This window comes from Salmo salar, chromosome ssa14 (assembly GCF_905237065.1).
Source record: "Salmo salar chromosome ssa14, Ssal_v3.1, whole genome shotgun sequence".
Taxonomy (NCBI): domain Eukaryota; kingdom Metazoa; phylum Chordata; class Actinopteri; order Salmoniformes; family Salmonidae; genus Salmo; species Salmo salar.
In genome coordinates, this window is record NC_059455.1 from 30,766,106 (window position 1) to 30,786,697 (window position 20,592).

Consider the following 20,592-nt stretch of genomic DNA (forward strand, 5'->3'; position numbering starts at 1 on the left):
TTAATAAGCCTATGGATGTGAAACAAAAATCAGGACCCACAGGGGAACCAACCCATTGGTCGTTCCCCACCCAGAACCCCCCTAGACCCCCAGCCCTCTTGCCCTGGTTCTCCCCTACCTGCACTATCATTACAGGGTTGCAGCATAACGGTGAGTGGCAGATTTACATATGAAATCTCTAAAGCAGCATATTTTGGGGGTTATTGAGAAAGAAAGAAAAGGTAAAACATAAAATAAGTAACCATTTAACCTTTCAGACCTTTAAAGTTAAGTTTGCAGACTTGTTGAGTTAGGGTGGGTAATGAAGAAAAATAAAGGAAAAAAGTATTTGTATTAAGCATTTATGTGCTCTATACTATGTACAAAAAAAGACGGTATCTACAAGAAATGCAGTCTATAATCTATATCTTCACAATAATTAATCATGGCCTGTAGGCCAAGTCCTCCCTTGGTGATAAATTCAGTAGCGGAAACAGAGGGGGAAAGTCAACAACAAAAAAATAAAATAAAAGGCTGAAATTATACAAAAGCTCTGGAGCATCACTGTAAGGCAATTTCCATGTCTGAAAATTGGCAGGCAGATAAATACTAACTGAACTGCATCTAGTTATTTAACCAGAGTTTCACTGCATGCACCATTACACCCTATATAACATGTGTAACGTTTTGATTAAGCTTCCAACTCACTTATCAAAGCTGTCACTATTCTTGATGAAGTCATCTAGTTTCTCCTTGGCGTATTCCACCACATCCGTATGGAGCTCCACTCCATGGTTCACACCAAATGGACCTGCAAAAAAACAATTAAAAGTTAATTTGCAGTGATTACACATCCCTTACGACCGGTTAGGTGGGTCTGCGTTTGACTTCGTATGCTATCCATGTGTGTTGCCTTGTGTTATTTAAGCATAGGTTAACTCATTAGGGCTAGAGCATTGATGTATACCATCACCATAGTTAATCAAGATTTAAATGAATGTCTCAACACATCGTAGAGAGGAAAAGTATTTAATTAAACAAACAGAGGCATCGTTACCTATTATGAGTCCCACCATGGTGCTGAGGTATCCAGTCCCACTGCCCAGATTGAGGAAGGACAGTCCCTGCTGGAGCTTCAGAGCCTCCATCACCTCAGAGTAGATACAGGGGGCAGAAAGGTGGATGTTGCCATGCTTCCATGCCAGGTCCTTGTAGGCATTGTCCCTGTATTATAGGTAAGGAGGGTTATTGAGAAACACCATTATGTTAGCTCCAGGAAAATGTTTACTAAGATAAAACAATTTTGTACAGAGCATTATAGGTACCAAGGTTGGGGCAATACCTTTTCAATTCAGTTGATTCAGGAAATAAACTGAAATTCACATTGTATTTTTTCCTTATGAGAAAAATGTGGAATTGGAATTTTTGTTTCCTTCCTGAATTGAAATGGACCCCAAACCTGATGTTGATAAAACTGGAGCGGTTGTATAGAGCATTAAGGGTAGTGTAGTACCTGTAGCCATCCAGGTAGTAGTCCCCGCGGTCTATGGCCCTGAAAGCCTGCTCCACGCGACCTGTACGGATGTACTGCGCCTCCTTCAGGTTGTCAATCAGATCATCGTTGTCCTCCCCGGCGCTCACTGCACCCCCCATGGCGAGAAAGAAACGGTAGAGCAAAAAGAGGGTGCAAAACTCTTCTTTCCACAAGTGGAACACTGTGTTGTCTTCTTAGCGGGGCATGGAGCGATGAAGAGGACAGTGGGACACCTGAGGGACTGAGTGGTTGTGTTCTTCTTCCCTGAAGGACACTTCACACCATTGTCATATCAAGATAGGCTAACTCCAGGGAATTGAGAGAGAGGGAGACAATGATAAAAGAGAGAGAAGATGATAAGTATAGCAGGGGGTGTCAGTCTATGGAGAAACCATAACTACGCAGCCCAGAGGTCAATACCCATGTAGCTACAGATAGTGCAAAGCAAGCAACTATGGAGAAAAATATATGTTGTGAATTACTGTGTAAGCACATGAAGCTAGTGGTAACCAAAATTGTTATGAGTTTATTGAAGTTAACTACAATGAGATCTTCATGAATAATTCTGTAAAACTGATGAAGTATAGTATCCTGTCTTTATGAAGCGTGAAAAACACTACGGGACGGGTAGCTACTTATCATTTCAGTTACTAAAAAACATACGTGAAAAACCTAGCATGAGTCAAATGAGTATGGTCTGTGAGGAGATCATAAAGCCCATCTACAGTGTATGAAAGACGCAGCAGAGAAAGACACGTTTTGAATTCTCTATCAGCCTTCTCAGCATCTCCACCTAACACATCTGAGTCAGCTAATAAAGATTACATTCAGAGGTGACATTGTAGTACAGTAGCTAGTAGGGCTTGTGGAGAGGTAATTTTCCATTGGCTCTTCTTTCACACACTGGCAAAATACATAATTGATTCATTCTCACCCTTGTATGATAGTACTGTGTTACAGGAGCAAATTTTTGTTCTGGTTTTATTCATCCATCCCTGAAATGCATAGTCCTTTGAGTTTTCAGCAACCAAAGAAAAGGGCTGTCAAAATGGGTCAAGCAGTAAAGGTATTCCACCAGCAGTAAAGGACTGAGTAGAGTACTGCACTGCACTGCAGCCATGCATGCTGCTGCTGACAAGCCTATGACTTGTCTTAAACATACAGACAGAGAAGGGTGGGAGCTAATTTAGTTACCTAAAATAGGTACATGTGGTTTGAACTTGACCTGAAATCCTGCAATAGATTCAGATAACCTAGTTAGCTAAATATACACACAGAGAGAAATTACATTCGCCTATGCATTAAACACCTATGTTCAGGGCCGCATTCAGTTGGGCAAAGTTGTGGACCGTTCAAATAAGCTAGAAATATCCCATGTAGAACAAACACACCTCTAACAAGTAGAAGATGGCACCAGCCGATTGTGTTTTTTTGTTTGTTTGCAATGTTTGTAACTAGTTTTTTAACTTATTTTGTACATAATGTTGCCGCTACCGTCTCTTATGATCGAAAATCATTTCTGGACATCAGGACTGCGATTACTCACCACGGACTAATAGAATCCTCTTTTTCCTTTCACGACTCTGACGAGCCCGATGCGAAGGATACACTGCTTCCTCGGGAACAAGCCCTGATTCCTGTGATCTGCGTGAAGAGGAGGCGGAGAAAGAGGGGCCGAAGGTCGGGCTGCCTTCTGAGAATTCGTAGGCGATCGAATAAACCCCCACTTCCCTCCATTCTGCTAGAAAACGTGCAATCTTTGGACAATAAAATTGACGAGTTACGCGGAAGATAGAACTACCAACGGGACATTAAAAACTGAAACATCTTATGCTTCACGGACTCGTGGCTGAACGACGACAACAACATACAGCTGGCTGGTTATACGCTGTACTGGCAGGACAGAACAGCAGCATCTGGTAAGACAAGGGGCGGCAGTCTATGTATTTTTGTAAACAACAGCTGGTGCACAATATCTAAGGAAGTCTCAAGCTATTGCTCGCCTGAGGTAGAGTATCTCATGATAAGCTGTAGACCACACTATCTACTGAGAGAGTTTTCATCTGTATTCTTTGTAGCCGTTTACATACCACCACAGTCAGAGGCTGGCACTAAGACAGCATTGAATGAGCTGTGTTCCGCCATAAGCAAACAAGAAAATGCTCACCCAGAGGCGGCGCTCCTAGTAGCCGGGGACTTTAATGCAGGGAAACTTAAATCCATTTTTACCAAACCTGCTTAAATAACTACCGACCCGTAGCATTCACGTCTCTAGCCATGAAGTGCTTTGAAAGGCTGGTCAAGGCTCACATCAACACCATCATCCCAGAAACCCTAGACCCACTCCAATTTGCATACCAACCCAACAGATCCACAGATGATGCAGTCTCTATTGCACTCCACACTGCCCTTTTCCACCTGCACAAAAGGAACAGCTATGTGAGAATGCTATTCATTGACTACAGCTCAGCATTCAACACCATAGTGCCCTCAAAGCTCATCAATAAGCTAAGTTCCATGGGACTAAACACCTCCCTCTGCAACTAGATTCTGGACTTCCTGACGGGCCGCCCTCTGGCAGTAAGGGTCGGTAACAACACATCTGCCACGCTGATCGTCAACACAGGGGCCCCTCAGGGGTGCGTGCTCAACCCCCTCCTGTACTCTCTGTTCACTCATGACTGCACGGCCAGGCATGACTCCAACACCATCATTCAATTTGCTGATGACACAAAAGTGGTAGGCCTGATCACCGACAACAACGAGACAGCCTATAGGGAGGAGAGACCTGGCCGTGTGGTGCCAGGACAACAACCTCTCCCTCAACGTGATCAAGACAAAGGAGATTATTGTGGACTACAGGAAAAAGAGGACCAAGCACGCACCCATTCTCATCGACGGGGCTGCGGTGGAGCAGGTTGAGAGCTTCAAGTTCCTTGGTGTCCACATCACCAACAAAATAACATGGTTCAAGCACACAGTCGTGAAGCGGGCACAACAAAACCTATTCCCCCTCAGGAGACTGAAAAGATTTTGCATGGGTCCTCAGATCCTCAAAAGGTTCTACAGATGCACCATCGAGAGCATCCTGACTGGTTGCATCACTGCCTGGTATGGCAGCTGCTCGGCCACAAGGCACTACAGAGGGTAGTGCGTATGGCCCAGTACATCACTGAGGCCAAGCTTCCTGCCATCCAGGACCTCTATACTAGACGGCGTCAGAGGAAGGCCTAAAAATTGTCAAAGACTCCAGCCACCCTAGTCATAGACTGTTCTCTCTGCTACCGCAAAGCAAGCAGTACCGGAGCGCCAAGGCTAGGTCCAAGAGGCTTCTAAACAGCTTCTACCCCCAAGCCATAAGACTCCTGAACATCTAGTCAAATGGCTACCCAGACTATTTGCAGTGCCCCACCCCTCTTTACACCACTGCTACTCTCTGTTGTAATCTATGCAGTCACTTTAATAACTCTACCTACGTGTACATACTACCTCAAATAACCGGTGGCCCCGCTCATTGACTCTGTATCGGTACCCCCCTGTATATAGTCTCGCTATTGTTATTTTACTGCTGCTCTTTAATTATTTGTTATTTTTAACTCTTCTTCTTATCTGTATTTTTTCAAACTGCATTGTTGATTAGGGGCTCATAAGTAAGCATTTCACTGTAAGGTGTAACTAGCTAAGGTGTAACCTGTTGTATTCGGCGCTAATAAAATTTGATTTGAATAAAGAATCATGTCAGCTCTATTCAAGACCTTTTAATCTGCAACGCTCTATAACATTTGCCTACTGAGCGTGACCCTTAAATGACAAATCATGATTATTTCACATGGTTAACCAGGATGTGTGGCCTGAGTTGACCCACTGGGCTTAGGCCAAGAGAGGACATGTCATGACTTTCTAAGAACGAGGGAGACTGGCTGGTATCTGACTCAGTGACAGGGACAGCCAACCTGCTGGGCCGGGTGACGAAACATGTAACCGATCCTGGGACAACAACCCAATAACATGATCAGTGAAATCCTATCTATACACAAGACCATGCGCTATCGATCTGGACAGGGGCCAAGATGTAGGCTATAAACTAAACATTAGGCTACTGGCAGCCTGTCTACTGTTCTTTGACAATTATCTCTGTACTGTGTTACTCAATGTGCGTACAGGGTAAACAAATGATGATTCACAGTTAATTTTTTTATTTAACCTTCATTTAACTACGCAAGTCAGTTAAGAACAAATTCTTATTTACAATGACGGCCTACCTAGGAACAGTGGGTTAACTGCCTTGTCCAGGGGCAGAACGACAGATGTTTACCATGTCAGCTCGGGGATTCGATCCGGCAACCTTTCGGTTACTGGAGCAACGCTCCAACCACTAGGCTACCTGCCTATTTTGGGTCAGAAAAAAGAAAAATTGACTTAAATTCCCCTGCACTATTTACAGAGATAATTGTCAAAGAACAGTAGACAGGCTGCCAGTAGCCTAATGTTTAGTTTGTTCAGTAAGCTCTCTAAACTATATATTAAGCGAAAAACTATTAGGCCTAGCTACATCTGCAGGATAAACTCATTTGTTCTCAGATACATTACAATGTAGTCTCTGTAGGCAGCTAGTGTAGTCTGACGATACAGTGACGGAGTTTGAGTAATTTGAGCCGCGGTCCATCAGGCTCTGGCCCGTGACGTGATGGGCAAATGTGGTGAGGGAGGAGCGCCCTTCTCAAATCTAACAGTAATCTGCGCCGCTCGGTTGTTGTCCACAAGGCAGCATTTCTTTTCCATAAAATATATTTTCGAATTGTCTAACTAGTTTTCATTGGGAAGGCAGATAAGTTGTTTCAATTTGTTTTTAAAGCAATCACTTTCGCATGTGAAAACACAGAATCCTACTGATTACTCCACGTGCTCAATCTAGTTTAGGCTATATCACTCCTGGTTAGAGCAGATTTCGCCATGGGCTTCGAACAGACCACCCCAGGATGCAGCCCGGTTCCAAATCGAATGCAATCAACTTTCAGCCGGTGCAATACACTCATACACGTATGACATGAATCGAAACCCACTCATTGACTAGTTCTCATCCACGATTGGCAGAATTATTTGAAGCCAATCAACTGCTTTCTAGAACAGTTACCACACAGATTGGACGTTTTCTAACCAATCATCTTGCCCTGATATCTCAGCACTGCGTTTGTGGAAAACAAAATAAAAACAGGAAATGGGCTAGCCTCTTTTCTGGTTAATTACCTTTCAAATTGATAACAATAACTGTTTTTTTTAAATATTGCATAGAATTGAGCTTCATGATGTAGCTCGTTGGCTAGCTAAGAAACATCAGCTAGCTAAATTACATACATTGGCTTTAACGGTGTTGCGTTACTTTAAATCATACAACGCATGAAACAAACACGACATCGCAGACATTTTAACGTTACCTAGCTAACGTAACTAGCTAGGCTTTTAGCCACAACGAATGTCAGGTTAGTAGCTAAAAACTGTAGTGTTATTCAAGCAAGGCATGACAAAACAAATTTCACCAAATGTTTGCGCCATAGCTAATATCCATCAGCATTGCAGCAGGTTCGATAGTTAATGTGGACCAAATAGCATGATACATATTGAACGTTGCCAGTTAACTTTAGCAGTCGATGATGGCCATGATCAACTAACGTAGGCTAAACTAGCTAAATATTAACGAAAGAATTAGCAAAAATACATTGCGATTCGTGGTGAAAGGAAGTGGAGTTGAATGGACATTGGTGTAAAAAGATGTCAATCGTCTCTAGAAATTAAGTTTTGAACACATGCAGGCCCAAACAGTCTGTGCGTCACCAATTCAGACAAAACCATGGTAGTTAGCGAGTAGCCACTTTATAACAGACAAAATGTCGACATTGCACTTTTAGATTGGAAAATACTCACAGCGCAGAGTCAATAGCTATGTAGTTTGGGATTAGCAGCAATGCAGTCGTTTACACCACCTCCGTTGTTATTGACTGGAATCCTTGCAAGAAATGGAAACAAAGACTGAATTTGTACTACTTAGCCAGAGGGATAAATTACAAGCCAGAGACTAAGAAAATAGCAGTTTTTAGACGAGCTGGAGATATACAACACGATGGAGATCACATATGCCGACCCGGAAAACAAGAAACTGGCCGAGGTGATTAAAGCATTGGACAACTACTGTGCACCACGCAGGAATAATGTGCTCGAGAGACATCCGTTTTGGGCACACAACTTCAATGAACAGGCAGGTATTGACAAGTGTATAACCTAACAGACTGAGAACACGCGGTTGTGAGTTCAAAGACACCGAGGATCTAATGCTAACGGGTATGTGTTTATCGCCACAGATAGTGGAATAAGATAAACTACTCTCCATTTCAGATTTAATCCTAGCTAAGGCAATAAATGTTTGCTGTACAAAATAAATTACATGAACTTAGGCTACAGTACCAGTCAAAAGTTTGGACACATCTACTCATTCCAGGGTTTTCTTTATTTCTTTATTTTTTTTACATTGTAGAATAGCAGCCAACAAGTACTCAGCATATGTGGGAACTCCTTCAAGACTGTTGGAAAATCATTCCAGGTGAAGCTGGTTAAGAGAATGCCAAGAGTGTGCAAAGCTGTCAAGGCAAAGGGTGGCTACTTTGAATAATCTAAAATATATTTTGAAATATATTTATATTTGTGTAACACTTTTTTGGGTGACTACATGATTCCGTGTGGTATTTCATAGTTTTGACGTCTTCACTATTATTCTACAATGTAGAAAATAGTGAAAATAAAGAAAAACCCTTGAATGAGTAGGTGTGTCAAGTTTTGACTGATACTGTATGTTAGCTAGCAATAGCACAGAACAGTTTGTGCATGCTATGGAAGAAAAGGGCCGCCATTATACAATCACGAGCACAGTCAGAATAAAGGCCGCCCTCATGCTCAACCAGCGAGCAGCAGACAGACTTGTGGAAAAACACATAAACCAAAGAGGTGTCCTGCATTCAATGTTGAATGTAAAAAATGTGGCAAGATAAATCACTTTGCAGCTGTGTGGAGGTCAGGGACAGATGTTGGGGTCAGGGACAGATGTTGCTCCTTTTGAAACAGAGGTCAAGGAAGTGGACATGTTGTTCATAGGTGCAGTGACACAAGTGTGCAAAAAAGATGCTGGCTGGCACACAAACTTGTGTATAGGGGGACAGACAGTCAATTTTTAAGTTAGACACAGGAGCTGAAGCTTATGTGCTCCCACAAGCAATAGCAGACAAATTGCCCAAGCAATTCAACATGAAAGAGACTGAGACTGTACTCATAACCTATGGAGGCACCCTCATTAAACCAAAGGGCATCATGACATTGCAAGTGCATACGCGGCACAAACAAGCCCATCTATAGTTCTATGTTACAGATGCATCTGACACCACTACTAGGCAGAGAGGCCTGTGTGCAGCTTGACCTCATCAGAAAAATGTCAACAGTTGCATGCCATGCTCTGCCATGCTCCAAGGAAGAGCTACTCAAGCACTATGCAGCTGTGTTTAAAACCTCTTAAGGATCTGCCCCTTTTTTTTTAAATTGTTGCAAAAAATGACATACCCATATCTAACTGCCTGTAGCTCAGGCCCTGAAGCAAGGATATGCATATTATTGACACCATTTGAAAGGAAACACTTTGAAGTTTGTGGAAATGTGAAAGGAATGTAGGAGACTGTAACACAATAGATCTGGTAAAAGATAATACAAAGAAAAAACCAACCGTTCTTTTGTATTTCTTTTGTACCATCTTTGAAATGCAAGAAAAATACCATAATGTATTATTCCAGCCCCGGTGCAATTTAGATTTTGGCCACTAGATGGCAGCAGTGTATGTGCAAAGTTTTAGACTGATCCAATGAACCATTGCATTTCTGGAAAAATGTATCAAGACTGCCCAAATGTGCCTAATTTGTTTATGAATAACTTTTCATGTTCAAAATTGTGCACTCTCCTCAAACAATAGCATGCTATTCTTTCACTGTAATAATTACTGCAAATTGGACAGTGCAGTTAGATTAACAAGAATTTAAGCTTTCTGCCAATATCAGATATGTCTATGTCCTGGGAAATGTTCTTGTTACTTACAACCTCATGCTAATCGCATTAGCCTACGTTAGCGCAACTGTCCCGTGGATGGGACACCAATCCCGAAGAAGATTTATTAAAGTACTCTGAGTTTCCAGGCCTGCACCACATCTACATTGATCCAAAAGTCCCTCCTGTTGTTCATGGATGTAGGAAAATCCCATATGATGTGCTTGACCAGCTGAAAGAGACATTGGACAATCAAGAGCAGAGGGTTGTGGTCAGCAAAGTAACAAAACCATCAGCGTGGGTGAAGCACCTTTGGCAGCAAGCAACTACAGCCTCGAGTCTTGGGTATGACGCTACAAGCTTGGCACCTGTATTTTGGGAGTTTCTCCCATTCTTGTCTGTAGATCCTCTCAAGCTCTGTCAGGTTGGATGGGGAGCATCTCTGCACAGGTATTTTCAGGTCTCTCCAAAGATGTTCTATCGTTCAAGTCCGGGCTCTGGCTGAAGCCACTTCTGCGTTGTCTTCGCTGTGTGCTTAGGGTCATTGTCCTGTTGGGAAGTGAACCTTCACCCTGTCTGAGGTCCTGAGTGCTCTGGAGCAGGTTTTCATCAAGGATCTCTCTGTACTTTGCTCTGTTCACCTTTCCCTTGGTCCTGACTAGTCTCCCAGTCTCTGTTGCTGAAAAACCTCCCCACAGCAGGATTCTGCCACCACCATGCTTCACCATAGGGATGGTGCCAGGTTTCCTCCAGACATGATGCTTGGCATTCAGGCCAAAGAGTTCAATCTTGGTTTCATCAGACCAGAGAATCTTGTTTTTCATGGTCTGAGTCCTTTAGGTGCCTTTTGGCAAAATCCAAGCGGGCGGTCATGTGCCTTTTACTGAGGAGTGGCTTCCGTCTTGCCACTCTACTATAAAGGCCTGATTGGTGGAGTGCTGCAGAGATGGTTGTCCTTCTGGAAGGTCTGTACCGACAATTCCTTCGATCTCATGGCTTGGTTTTTGCTCCCGAAGTCTCATAGCAAAGGGTCTGAATACTTATGTAAATAAGGTATTTCTGTTTGTTATGTTTAATCAATTTGCAAAAATGTCTAAAAACCTGTTTTTGCTTTGTCATTATGGGGTATTGTCTGTAAATTGATGAGGATTTTTATTTATGTAATACATTTTATAATAAGGCTGTAACGTAACAAAATGTGGAAAAAGTCAAGGGGTCTGAATACTTTCCCGAATGCACTGTATGGCATCTATGGACCAATGTCTTCCAACGCAATATTTTCCAGACTAGTATGTCAAACAACTGAACAATAAACTTTAATGTGGGTGTTGGCTGGCACATAAATGTATATACACCAGTACACATGTTACAAACCCTGTCAAGACTCAACATATGCAAGCATGTTCAGATTGACTACAAGGGAGCGCTACAACAGGCACATATCTCTTGATCTGTTTGACTCAGTGTTGAAACTGGAAACCTGAAGTCTGGATTGTGATTCCTAGGATTTTAGTGACTACTTATTTAGAACTTTTTTTGTTTTATTCAAAAGGAGAAACACTTTTACATCCAAGGCTACAGATTGAGAGACTGAGAAGTTTGTCATAAAGTGACTGCAGCTTGCACCAGACAGAGACAGAGGCAGAAAGGAGAGGACTGAACACAGCAAGGAAAGGGCAGATAGAACCAGAGAGACACACATTTACATACACACATAAACTCAGCAAAAAAATAAACGTCCTCTCACTGTCAACTGCGTTTATTTTCAGCAAACTTAACGTGTAAATATTTGTATGAACATAAGATTCAACAAGTGAGACATAAACTGAACAAGTTCCACAGACATGTGACTAACAGAAGTGGAATAATGTGTCCCTGAACAAAAGGGGGGCCAAAATCAAAAGTAACAGTCAGTAGCTGGTGTGGCCACCAGCTGCATTAAGTACTGCAGTGCATCTCCTCCTCATAGACTGCACCAGATTTGCCAGTTCTTGCTGTGAGATGTTACCCCATCTTCCACCAAGGTATCCTGGACATTTCTGGGGGGGAATGGCCCTAGCCCTCACCCTCCGATCCAACAGGTCCCAGACATGCTCAATGGGATTGAGATCCGGGCTCTTCGCTGGCCATGGCAGAACACTGACATTCCTGTCTTGCAGGACGACTTGATAACGAACAGTATGGCTGGTGGCATTGTCATGCTGGAGGGTCATGACAGGATGAGCCTGCAGGAAGGGTACCACATGAGGGAGGAGGATGTCTTCCCTGTAACGCACAGCATTGAGATTGCCTGCAATGACAACAAGCTCAGTCCGATGATGCTGTGAGATACCGCCCCAGACCATGACGGACCCTCCACCTCCAAATCGATCCCGCTCCAGAGTACAGGCCTTAGTGTAACGCTCATTCCTTCGACGATAAACGCGAATCCGACCATCACCCCTGGTGAGACAACCGCGACTCGTGAGTGAAGAGCACTTTTTGCCAGTCCTGCCTTACAACAGGCCTACAAGCCCTCAGTCCAGCCTCTCTCAGCCTATTGCGGACAGTCTGAGCACTGATGAAGGGATTGTGCGTTCCTGGTGTAACTCGGGCAGTTGTTGCTGCCATCCTGTACCTGTCCGGCAGGTGTGATGTTCGGATGTTACCGATCCTGTGCAGGTGTTGTTACACGTGCTCTGCCACTGCGAGGACGATCAGCTGTCCGTCCTGTTTCCATGTAGGGCTGTCTTAGGCGTCTCACAGTACGGACCTTGCAATTTATTGCCCTGGCCACATCTGCAGTCCTCATGCCTCCTTGCAGCATGCCTAAGGCACGTTCACGCAGATGAGCAGGGACCCTGGGCATCTTTGTTTTGGTGTTTTTCAGAGTCAGTAGAAAGGCCTCTTTAGTGTCCTAAGCTTTCATAACTGTGACCTTAATTGCCTACCGTCTGTAAGCTGTTAGTGTCTTAACAACCGTTCCACAGGTGCATGTTCATTAATTGTTTATGGTTCATTGAACAAGCATGGGAAACGGTGTTTAAACCCTTAACAATGAAGATCTGTGGAGTTGTTTGAATTTGTACGAATTATCTTTGAAAGACAGGGTCCTGAAAAAGGCACGTTTCTTTTATTGCTGAGTTTACATACATACATGTAAGGAATAAACACTGACGCTTTATACATTATCTGGAAATAATGGACAACTTGATAATGACCGAGTTTATTAATTCCAGATAATGTACAGAGCGGAGGCATTTAACCCACTTAAACCACTGTTGCCATTGAAAACAAGCACACATTTTCTGGTAAAAATGACATGTTTTCATTGATAAGTAAATTCATACTATTTCAGCCTTCCACTAAACCAGGTTGTTAGTTCTATCGGTTAAGTTACTAGAGAAGAAGACTTGTTGTTCATTCTATTTGTTTGATTGCTATGCAGGCTTGCAATGTTCTTATCCCTTGCTTGCTAGCTAGCCAACTATGGCTAACACAGTCGTGTCAACTCTGCAGATAGAATAACATCAAAGTAGCTGCATTTGCATTTGTTTAAGCTGTTTTCTAGTGACATTTATTTGGATACATCCATGCTACTGTACATTAATAGTGCCTGTTCAGGGATGAAACCCACACAGAGTCAATTTCATCTATTTAAATAAAATCGACTGAATTCGGGCCATTGCTGGGCCTAAAATGGCAGCTTTGGCTCAGTTCTGGCTGCCAGATCAGGCCCAAATGACTCGGGCCTATTCTGTACCGTCATTCATTTCAGACTCGGGCCGAATCCGGCTGCCAGTTTTAGATCTGGCATGCAGGAATCAGGCCAGATGTTTGTGCCACCTGGGATGCAGCTAGTTTGTGAAGTGGTTGACTAGCCTACCAGCAGTTTCTCCAAGCTGATGGTACACAGCTGAGAGGTTGTTAACACGTCACATGGTGATTAGCAGATGTAGACAGATAGATGTGTGTTTTGCCCTACTGTAGAAATAGCCTGGGACAGATGAATTCAAAGGAAATATTTACCCGGGGACTCCGAGGTGAAAACATCAGAGATCAAATTAATGTGAATCTCTATCTCTCTCTCTCTTTCGCTACTATGATAGACCCTATTATATAGGCCATTGTACTCCTTTAAACTTCAACTTTAAAGTTTGCAATAGTATCAAGTGCAAGAGGATGTGATCTGTTGGTCAGTGTTATCATACAATCTGCTTGTTTATCATGAGAGCTACTCAAACCTGTGTTTCCTGAGTAAGTGTGAGGTCATAAACTCTATATGTAGTTTCCACACTGCCTTTCTGTGTCTGAAGGTACTCAGTGCACACATCAAGCTGTGAAAAAGACAGATTGACATCTAGTATATATTCAAAAGTATGTGGGCACCCCTTCAAATTAGTGGATTCGGCTATTTCAGCCGTACCTGTTGCTGATAGGTGTATAAAATCGAGCACACAGCCATTCCATCTCCATAGACAAACATAGGCAGTAGAATGGCCTTACTGAAGAGCTCAATGACTTTCAACATGGTACCGTCATAGGATGCCACCTTTCCAACAAGTCAGTTCGTCACATTTCTGCCTCGCTAGAGCTGCCCCGATCAACCGGAAGTGCTGTTATTGTGAAGTGGAAACGTCTAGGAACAACAACAGCTCAGCTGTGAAGTGGTAGGTAGGCCACACAATTTCTTACGGGACCACAGAGTGCTGAAGTGCAAAGTGGGTAAAAATCGCCAGTCCTTGTTTGCAACACTCACTACCAAGTTCCAAACTATATCTGGAAGCAACGTCAGCACAAGAACTGTTGTCGGGAGCATCATGAAATGGGTTTCCATGGCCGAGCAGCCGCACATAAGCCAAAGATCACCATGCGCAATACTAAGCGTTGGCTGGAGTGGTGTAAAGCTCACTGCCATTGGACTATGGAGCAGTGGAAAGTGTTCTCTGGAGTGGTGAATTAAGCTTCACCATCTGGCAGTCCGACGGACAAATATGGGTTTGGCGGATGCCAGGAGAACGCTACCCGCCTGAATTTATAGTGCCAACTGTAAAATTTGGTGGAGGAGGAATAATGGTCTGGGGCTGTTTTTCATGGTTTGGACTAGGCCCCTTAGATCCAGTGAAGGGACACTACAGCATACAATGACATTCTAGATGATTCTGTGCATCCAACTTTGTGGAAGACCCTTTCCTGTTTCAGCATGACAATGCCCCTGTGCACAAAGGGAGGTCCATACAATCAAAATCGGTGTGAAAGAACTTGACTGGCCGGCACAGAGCCCTGACCTCAACCCCATCGAACACCTTTGGGATGAATTGGAACGCTGACTGAGGCAGTGAGCTCTTAAGGCCATTCTACTGCCAATGTTTTTCTATGTAGATTGCATATCTGTGTGCTTGATTGTAACCTCTACGGGATTGGTCCCCCCCACGGGACAGTTGAGCTAACGTAGGTTAACGTGATTAACATGAGGTTGTAAGTATCAAGAAAATTTCCCAGGACATAGACATATCTGATATGGGCAGAAAGCTTAAATTCTTGTTCATTTAACTGCACTGTCCAATTTACAGTAGCTATTACAGTGCAATAATACCATGCTATTGTTTGAGGAGAGTGCACAGTTATGAACTTGAAAATGTATTAGTAAACCAATTAGGCACATTTGGGCAGTCTCGATACATTTTGAACAGAAATGCAATGGTTCATTGAATCAGTCTAAAACTTTACACATACTCTGCTGCCATCTAGTGGCCAAAATCTAAATTGCGCCTAACCTGGAACAGTACATTATGGCCTTTCTCTTGCATTTCAAAGATGATGGAACAAAAACAAAATCATGTTTTTTTATTTGTATTATCTTTTACCAGATCTAATGTGTTATATTCTCCTACATTAATTTCACATTTCCACAAACTTCAAAGCATTTCCTTTCAAATGGTATCAAGAATATGCATATCCTTGCTTCAGGTCTGAGCTACAGGCAGTTAGATTTGGGCATGTCATATTTGGCCAAAATTTTTAAAAAAGGGTCCGATCCTTAAGAGTAACTCCTGTCAGCAACGGGTGTGGCTGAAATAGCCGAATCCATTAATTTGAAGGGGTGGCCACATACTTTTGTGTATATATAGTGTATATCAGCATGGTAGAATTCAATGGCTTGTTCATTCTTGCATGTTCTTTGTTTTGAGCAGCTTTTGAAAGCAAAAGTCGAATTGAAAACATTAATGTTATTGGCATTGTTGAATTCAATTTTCATAATGGCAAGCTAGGACTCATGGTTTGGTTGGCTACGCATAGTCCCTGGTTGATTATCCCTTACATATGCACGGTATATCAGCATGGTAGAATTCAATGGCTATAGTTCATTCTTACATGTTCTATGTTTGAGCTGCTCTAATTTAAAGCATTGTTGTCATTGGGAATTCGATTTTCATAATCGCAAGCTAGGACTCATGGTTGTTTAGCTAAATTAGCAAGTCTGTTTGTTTGGTGACCAAGGCAACTACTGTAACTATCTAGTAAACTAACTTGCTAGCTACTTTAGTTGATGTTGAACACATTTCTAGTGGCATATGTGTTAAATTAAAGCCATGGGATAAAAGGGATAATCAACACGGGGCTCTATGCGTTCTCTGGAAAATTAACAAGTTGAAATAGCCTTGTAAAGATGGATTCAGGGGAAATGTTTACCTGGGGACTCAAAGGTGAAAACATCAAAGAGAGAGAACAAATGAATGTGAAGCTCTCTCTCTCTCTCTCTCTCTCTCTCTGTCTGCCTCTCTCTCTCCTATCATAGACCCTACTATATAGGAAAATATACTCCTTTAAACTTCCACTTTAAAGTTTGCAATAGAATGAATTACAAGAGGATGTGATCTGTTGGTCAGTGTTATCAAACCATCTGCTGGTTCATCATGAGAGCTACTCAGAACTCAGACCTGCGTTTCCTGAGTAACTGTTAGGTCACCCTATAGGTAGTTTCCACACTGCCTTTCTGTGTCTGAAGGGACTCAGTCCACACATCAAGCTGTGAAAAGGACAGACTGACATATATCACAAACGGGACTGATTGACATTATGTGCTTGTTCTTAAGGATAGCTTTTCTCTTGGTCCAAGTAAGAGGTAAGTCTAGGCATAGCCAGTTATAGGCTTTTAGTGGAAAGGAGTATGTTGTCTTTCTAAGGTCAATTCTCTCTGTTTGTCATATTTGAAATGGATGAATAGGATGGATAAATAGGAAATAGAGCTTGGACAATCTTTGCTTATATCCTAACAAGTAGTTAAAGCAAGCTTATAAGTGGTTATAACAAGCTTAACACAAGTGTTATCTTATAACAAGTGGATGTTTTTGGATTTATAGGTCACTGTTACACCTCCATCAACTCAGCCCATGTGGACCAAACGATCCGGCCGGGCCACAGCTTCAGCCTGGCCTGTGAGTTTGTCTGCCTGCAGCCCAGCCATACGATGCAGTGGTGGAAGGATGGCCAGGTCCTACTTAATGCTAGCTCCATCCTGCCCAACATTACTCTGTCTATGCATGTGAGTGGAGCTGGGGAGAAGGACAGTGGGAACTATAGCTGTAGGACAGAACCACCTGATGCCCTGGGCACCACAGCTGTTATTACAGTGGAAGGTAAGATCAAATCAAAATCCAATCCAATTTTATTTGTCACGTACACAGTTTACAGCAGGTGTAAAAGGGGCAGTGAAATGCTTGTGCGCTATCTCCCTCAACATTGCAGTACAATAATCAATATCAACAATAAGAGTCAAATAAAAACATACCACATTTAGGCATGTGTGATGTGTACAATTGTCATAGACCTGAATATTTATGTATCACCCTGAGCTAATACCTAGGCTTCAGCTCAGTGTGTTAATGCAGCCTTGTAGCACGCAGATAACCCAGGTTATACCCAGTCGGTTACACATCTGTATGCATCTATATAAACTCAGCAAAAAAAGAAATGTCCCTTTTTCAGGACCCTGTCTTTCAAAGATAATTCATACAAATCGAAATAACTTCACAGATCTTCATTGTAAAGGATTTAAACACTGTTTCCCATGCTTGTTCAATGAACCATAAACAATTAATGAATATGCACCTGTGGAACGGTCGATAAGACACTAACAGCTTACAGACGGTAGGCAATTAAGGTCACAGTTATGAAAGCTTAGGACACTAAAGAGGCCTTTCTACTGACTCTGAAAAACACCAAAAGAAAGATACCCAGGGTCCCTGCACATCTGTGTGAACGTGCCTTAGGCATGCTGCAAGGAGGCATGAGGACTGCAGATGTGGCCAGGGCAATAAATTGCAATATCCGTACTGTGAGACGCCTAAGACAGCGCTACAGGGAGACAGGATGGACAGCTGATCGTCCTCGCAGTGGCAGACCACATGTAACAACACCTGCACAGGATCGGTACATCCAAACATCACACCTGCGGGACAGGTACAGGATGGCAACAACAACTGCCCGAGTTACACCAGGAATGCACAATCCCTCCATCAGTGCTCAGACTGTCCGCAATAGGCTGAGAGAGGCTGGACTGAGGGCTTGTAGGCCTGTTGTAAGGCAGGTCCTCACCAGACATCACCGGCAACAACGTCGCCTTTGGGCACAAACCCACCGTCGCTGGACCAGACAGGACTGGCAAAAAGTGCTCTTCACTGACGAGTCGCGGTTTTGTCTCACCAGGGGTGATGGTCGGATTCGTGTTTATCGTCGAAGGAATGAGTGTTACACCGAGGCCTGTACTCTGGAGTGGGATCGATTTGGAGGTGGAGGGTCCGTCATGGTCTGGGGCGGTGTGTCACAGCATCATCGGACTGAGCTTGTTGTCATTACAGGCAATCTCAATGCTGTGCGTTACAGGGAAGACATCCTCTCTCATGTGGTATCCTTCCTGCAGGCTCATCCTGACATGACCCTCCAGCATGACAATGCCACCAGCCGTACTGCTCGTTCTGTGCGTGATTTCCTGCAAGACATGAATGTCAGTGTTCTGCCATGGCCAGCGAAGAGCCCGGATCTCAATCCCATTGAGCACGACTGGGACCTGTTGGATCGGAGGGTGAGGGCTAGGGCCATTCCCCCCCCCTCAGACATGTCCAGGAACTTGCAGGTGCCTTGGTGGAAGTGTGGGGTAACATCTCACAGAACTGGCAAATCTGGTGCAGTCCATGAGGAGGAGATGCACTGCAGTACTTAATGCAGCTGGTGGCTACATCAGATACTGACTGTTACTTTTGATTTTGACTCCCCCCCTTTGTTCAGGGACACATTATTCAATTTATGTTAGTCAAATGTCTGTGGATCTTGTTCAGTTTATGTCTGTTGTTGAATCTTGTTATGTTCATACAAATATTTACATGTTAAGTTTGCTGAAAATAAACGCAGTTGACAGTGAGAGGATGTTTCTTTTGTTGCTGAGTTTATAATGTTTTGATCTGTTTTTTTCCCCCAGACCTCCCTACCTCTGGGCCCTCTGTCAATACCCTTGAGCCCACAGTAGAGCCAAAGCAGGGTATGTGTGAGGTGCATGGGGTTGGGGTTTACAGACAAGGTGACATGTTCTTTCCCATCCACATGGTTTAGCAGCCGAAGAGTTATCCGCCCAGCATCTATAGTTCACCACCCAGCATCAATGATATTAATGAGAAAAATTGCCTTGTCTTTTCAGTGATTTTAATTTCTCTCTTTCTCTCTCTCTTTCTTGTCTTGTCTCTCTTTTTGACATTTCTTTATTTTCTTTTGTTCTCTTTTCTATGTTCTCTTTCTCTCTCTCTCTCTTTCACTCTTGCGCTCCCTCTATCTCTCTCTCAGGTGTTCTAGATGTTGTGATGGTGTGGTACCTACTGTTGAAGGCTATATTTCTCATCCTCATGGTGACCACTATAGCTCTGGTTCTAGCCTGCAGGCTCCGCTGAATACAGTATGGCTCTCAAGCTTATAACATGCTGCCATGCGGCTTTGCTTCCAGCTATTGTTGAATTTTAACAGCACATGCGGTGGAACGCTGTAAATCATCTTCAAGTGCTAGTGATCTTAGTTTAAAATGTTGATGAAACAGTTGGTTTTGATCTGTGTATTGTGTTTGTTCAATTATAACTTAGAATCTTGTTAGCCTACATGATTAACTATTTGGTATAATTATTTCTTCAAACCTGTACTGCTCCTGCAATAAACTATTTTTTTTTCTATTTTATTTTGTCACATCAGTTTGTCAGAATAACCTAACACTGTGGGGAGACGACCAATAAGGTGCGTGGCGATGTTGTATCTGATTTGTGGAATCCTCACCCCAAAACGATAAAATAATTCAATTAACTTTATTTTCTTGTCTGGTGTAGTTAAAAAATTAAGAAACAAAATGCCTATGGTTTTTACTCTTCGGGTATAATACACGACGAATTAGAGTAGAACATTGTGAATTGTAGAATAGGCCTTTAGTCTATGACTAGCATTGGCTCAATGTATTTGAGGCATATTTGGCCCATAGACTAGATTAGAGATTTTTGGGGGCTAGGTCGAAACCACAGGTGGGTCTAGACGTAGGTTTTGGGGTACCAGAACTGTTTCCTTTCATTTCATATGAACGCACAACACCCATTATTGCGCCGTAATAGCTTGGCTCGCACCGGCCATTCATGTGTTCAACTACACCCCAGTCCAGATTCACTACATCCATCGGACAGCGCCGTAACAGTAACTTTGCTTATCACTTCAACCCCAAGTCCCTCTTGGTAAAGAACGCGCAACCACCAGAACACCACTGGATCGAAGCTAAATCTCCGTGCGCATTTTTGCGCATCTTTAATCATACAGTGCATGGTCGTGGTGATGTGTGACTGAAAAAGTAATCATGTTCGCCAATTCATTCGAGTACCTCGGCCTCCGTAAGCGAGTGTCCCAGCTCCTCCCAGCGTCAGATGAGTTGGTCTCAGACGGGACCACTGGGTCCTTCAAACTATTGGTGCTTCTCCTCTCCATCCTCCTCTTCTGGGCCATCC

The 20,592-nt window shown here is 43.2% G+C and overlaps 2 protein-coding genes across 8 annotated transcripts in view; one reads left to right on the plus strand and one right to left on the minus strand.

Moving 5' to 3' along the window:
• pcmd1 (Protein-L-isoaspartate O-methyltransferase domain-containing protein 1) overlaps positions 1-7,707 on the minus strand; it is a 21,448-nt gene extending 13,741 nt beyond the window's left edge. Inside the window, exons 1-5 of one of the 3 annotated variants that reach the window (XM_014140104.2) lie at positions 7,436-7,707; positions 3,060-3,157; positions 1,493-1,815; positions 1,037-1,203; positions 688-790 (exon numbers count right to left, since the gene is read on the minus strand). In XM_014140104.2, coding sequence (XP_013995579.2) covers positions 688-790; positions 1,037-1,203; positions 1,493-1,632 — 410 coding nt within the window. In that variant the 5' untranslated portion in view covers positions 1,633-1,815; positions 3,060-3,157; positions 7,436-7,707. Of the gene's footprint in view, positions 1-687; positions 791-1,036; positions 1,204-1,492; positions 1,816-3,059; positions 3,271-7,435 lie in introns of all 3 variants that reach the window. The other 2 variants (XM_045693655.1, NM_001173825.1) reach the window with 2 other exon arrangements.
• LOC106569123 (uncharacterized) lies at positions 6,696-19,782 on the plus strand. Of its 5 annotated transcripts, none has more exons than XM_014140122.2 (4): positions 6,696-6,993; positions 16,933-17,208; positions 19,047-19,106; positions 19,406-19,782. In XM_014140122.2, exons 1-4 carry the CDS (start codon positions 6,987-6,989, stop codon positions 19,507-19,509), a joined length of 447 nt encoding a protein of 148 aa, XP_013995597.1. In that variant the 5' UTR covers positions 6,696-6,986; the 3' UTR covers positions 19,510-19,782. The 5 variants fall into 5 exon arrangements, with proteins under 5 accessions (XP_013995597.1, XP_013995594.1, XP_045550151.1 ...); XM_014140119.2 differs by lacking the exon at positions 6,696-6,993 and adding an exon at positions 7,487-7,770; XM_014140121.1 differs by lacking the exon at positions 6,696-6,993 and adding an exon at positions 7,551-7,849.
• Positions 19,783-20,592: the final 810 nt, after the last annotated feature.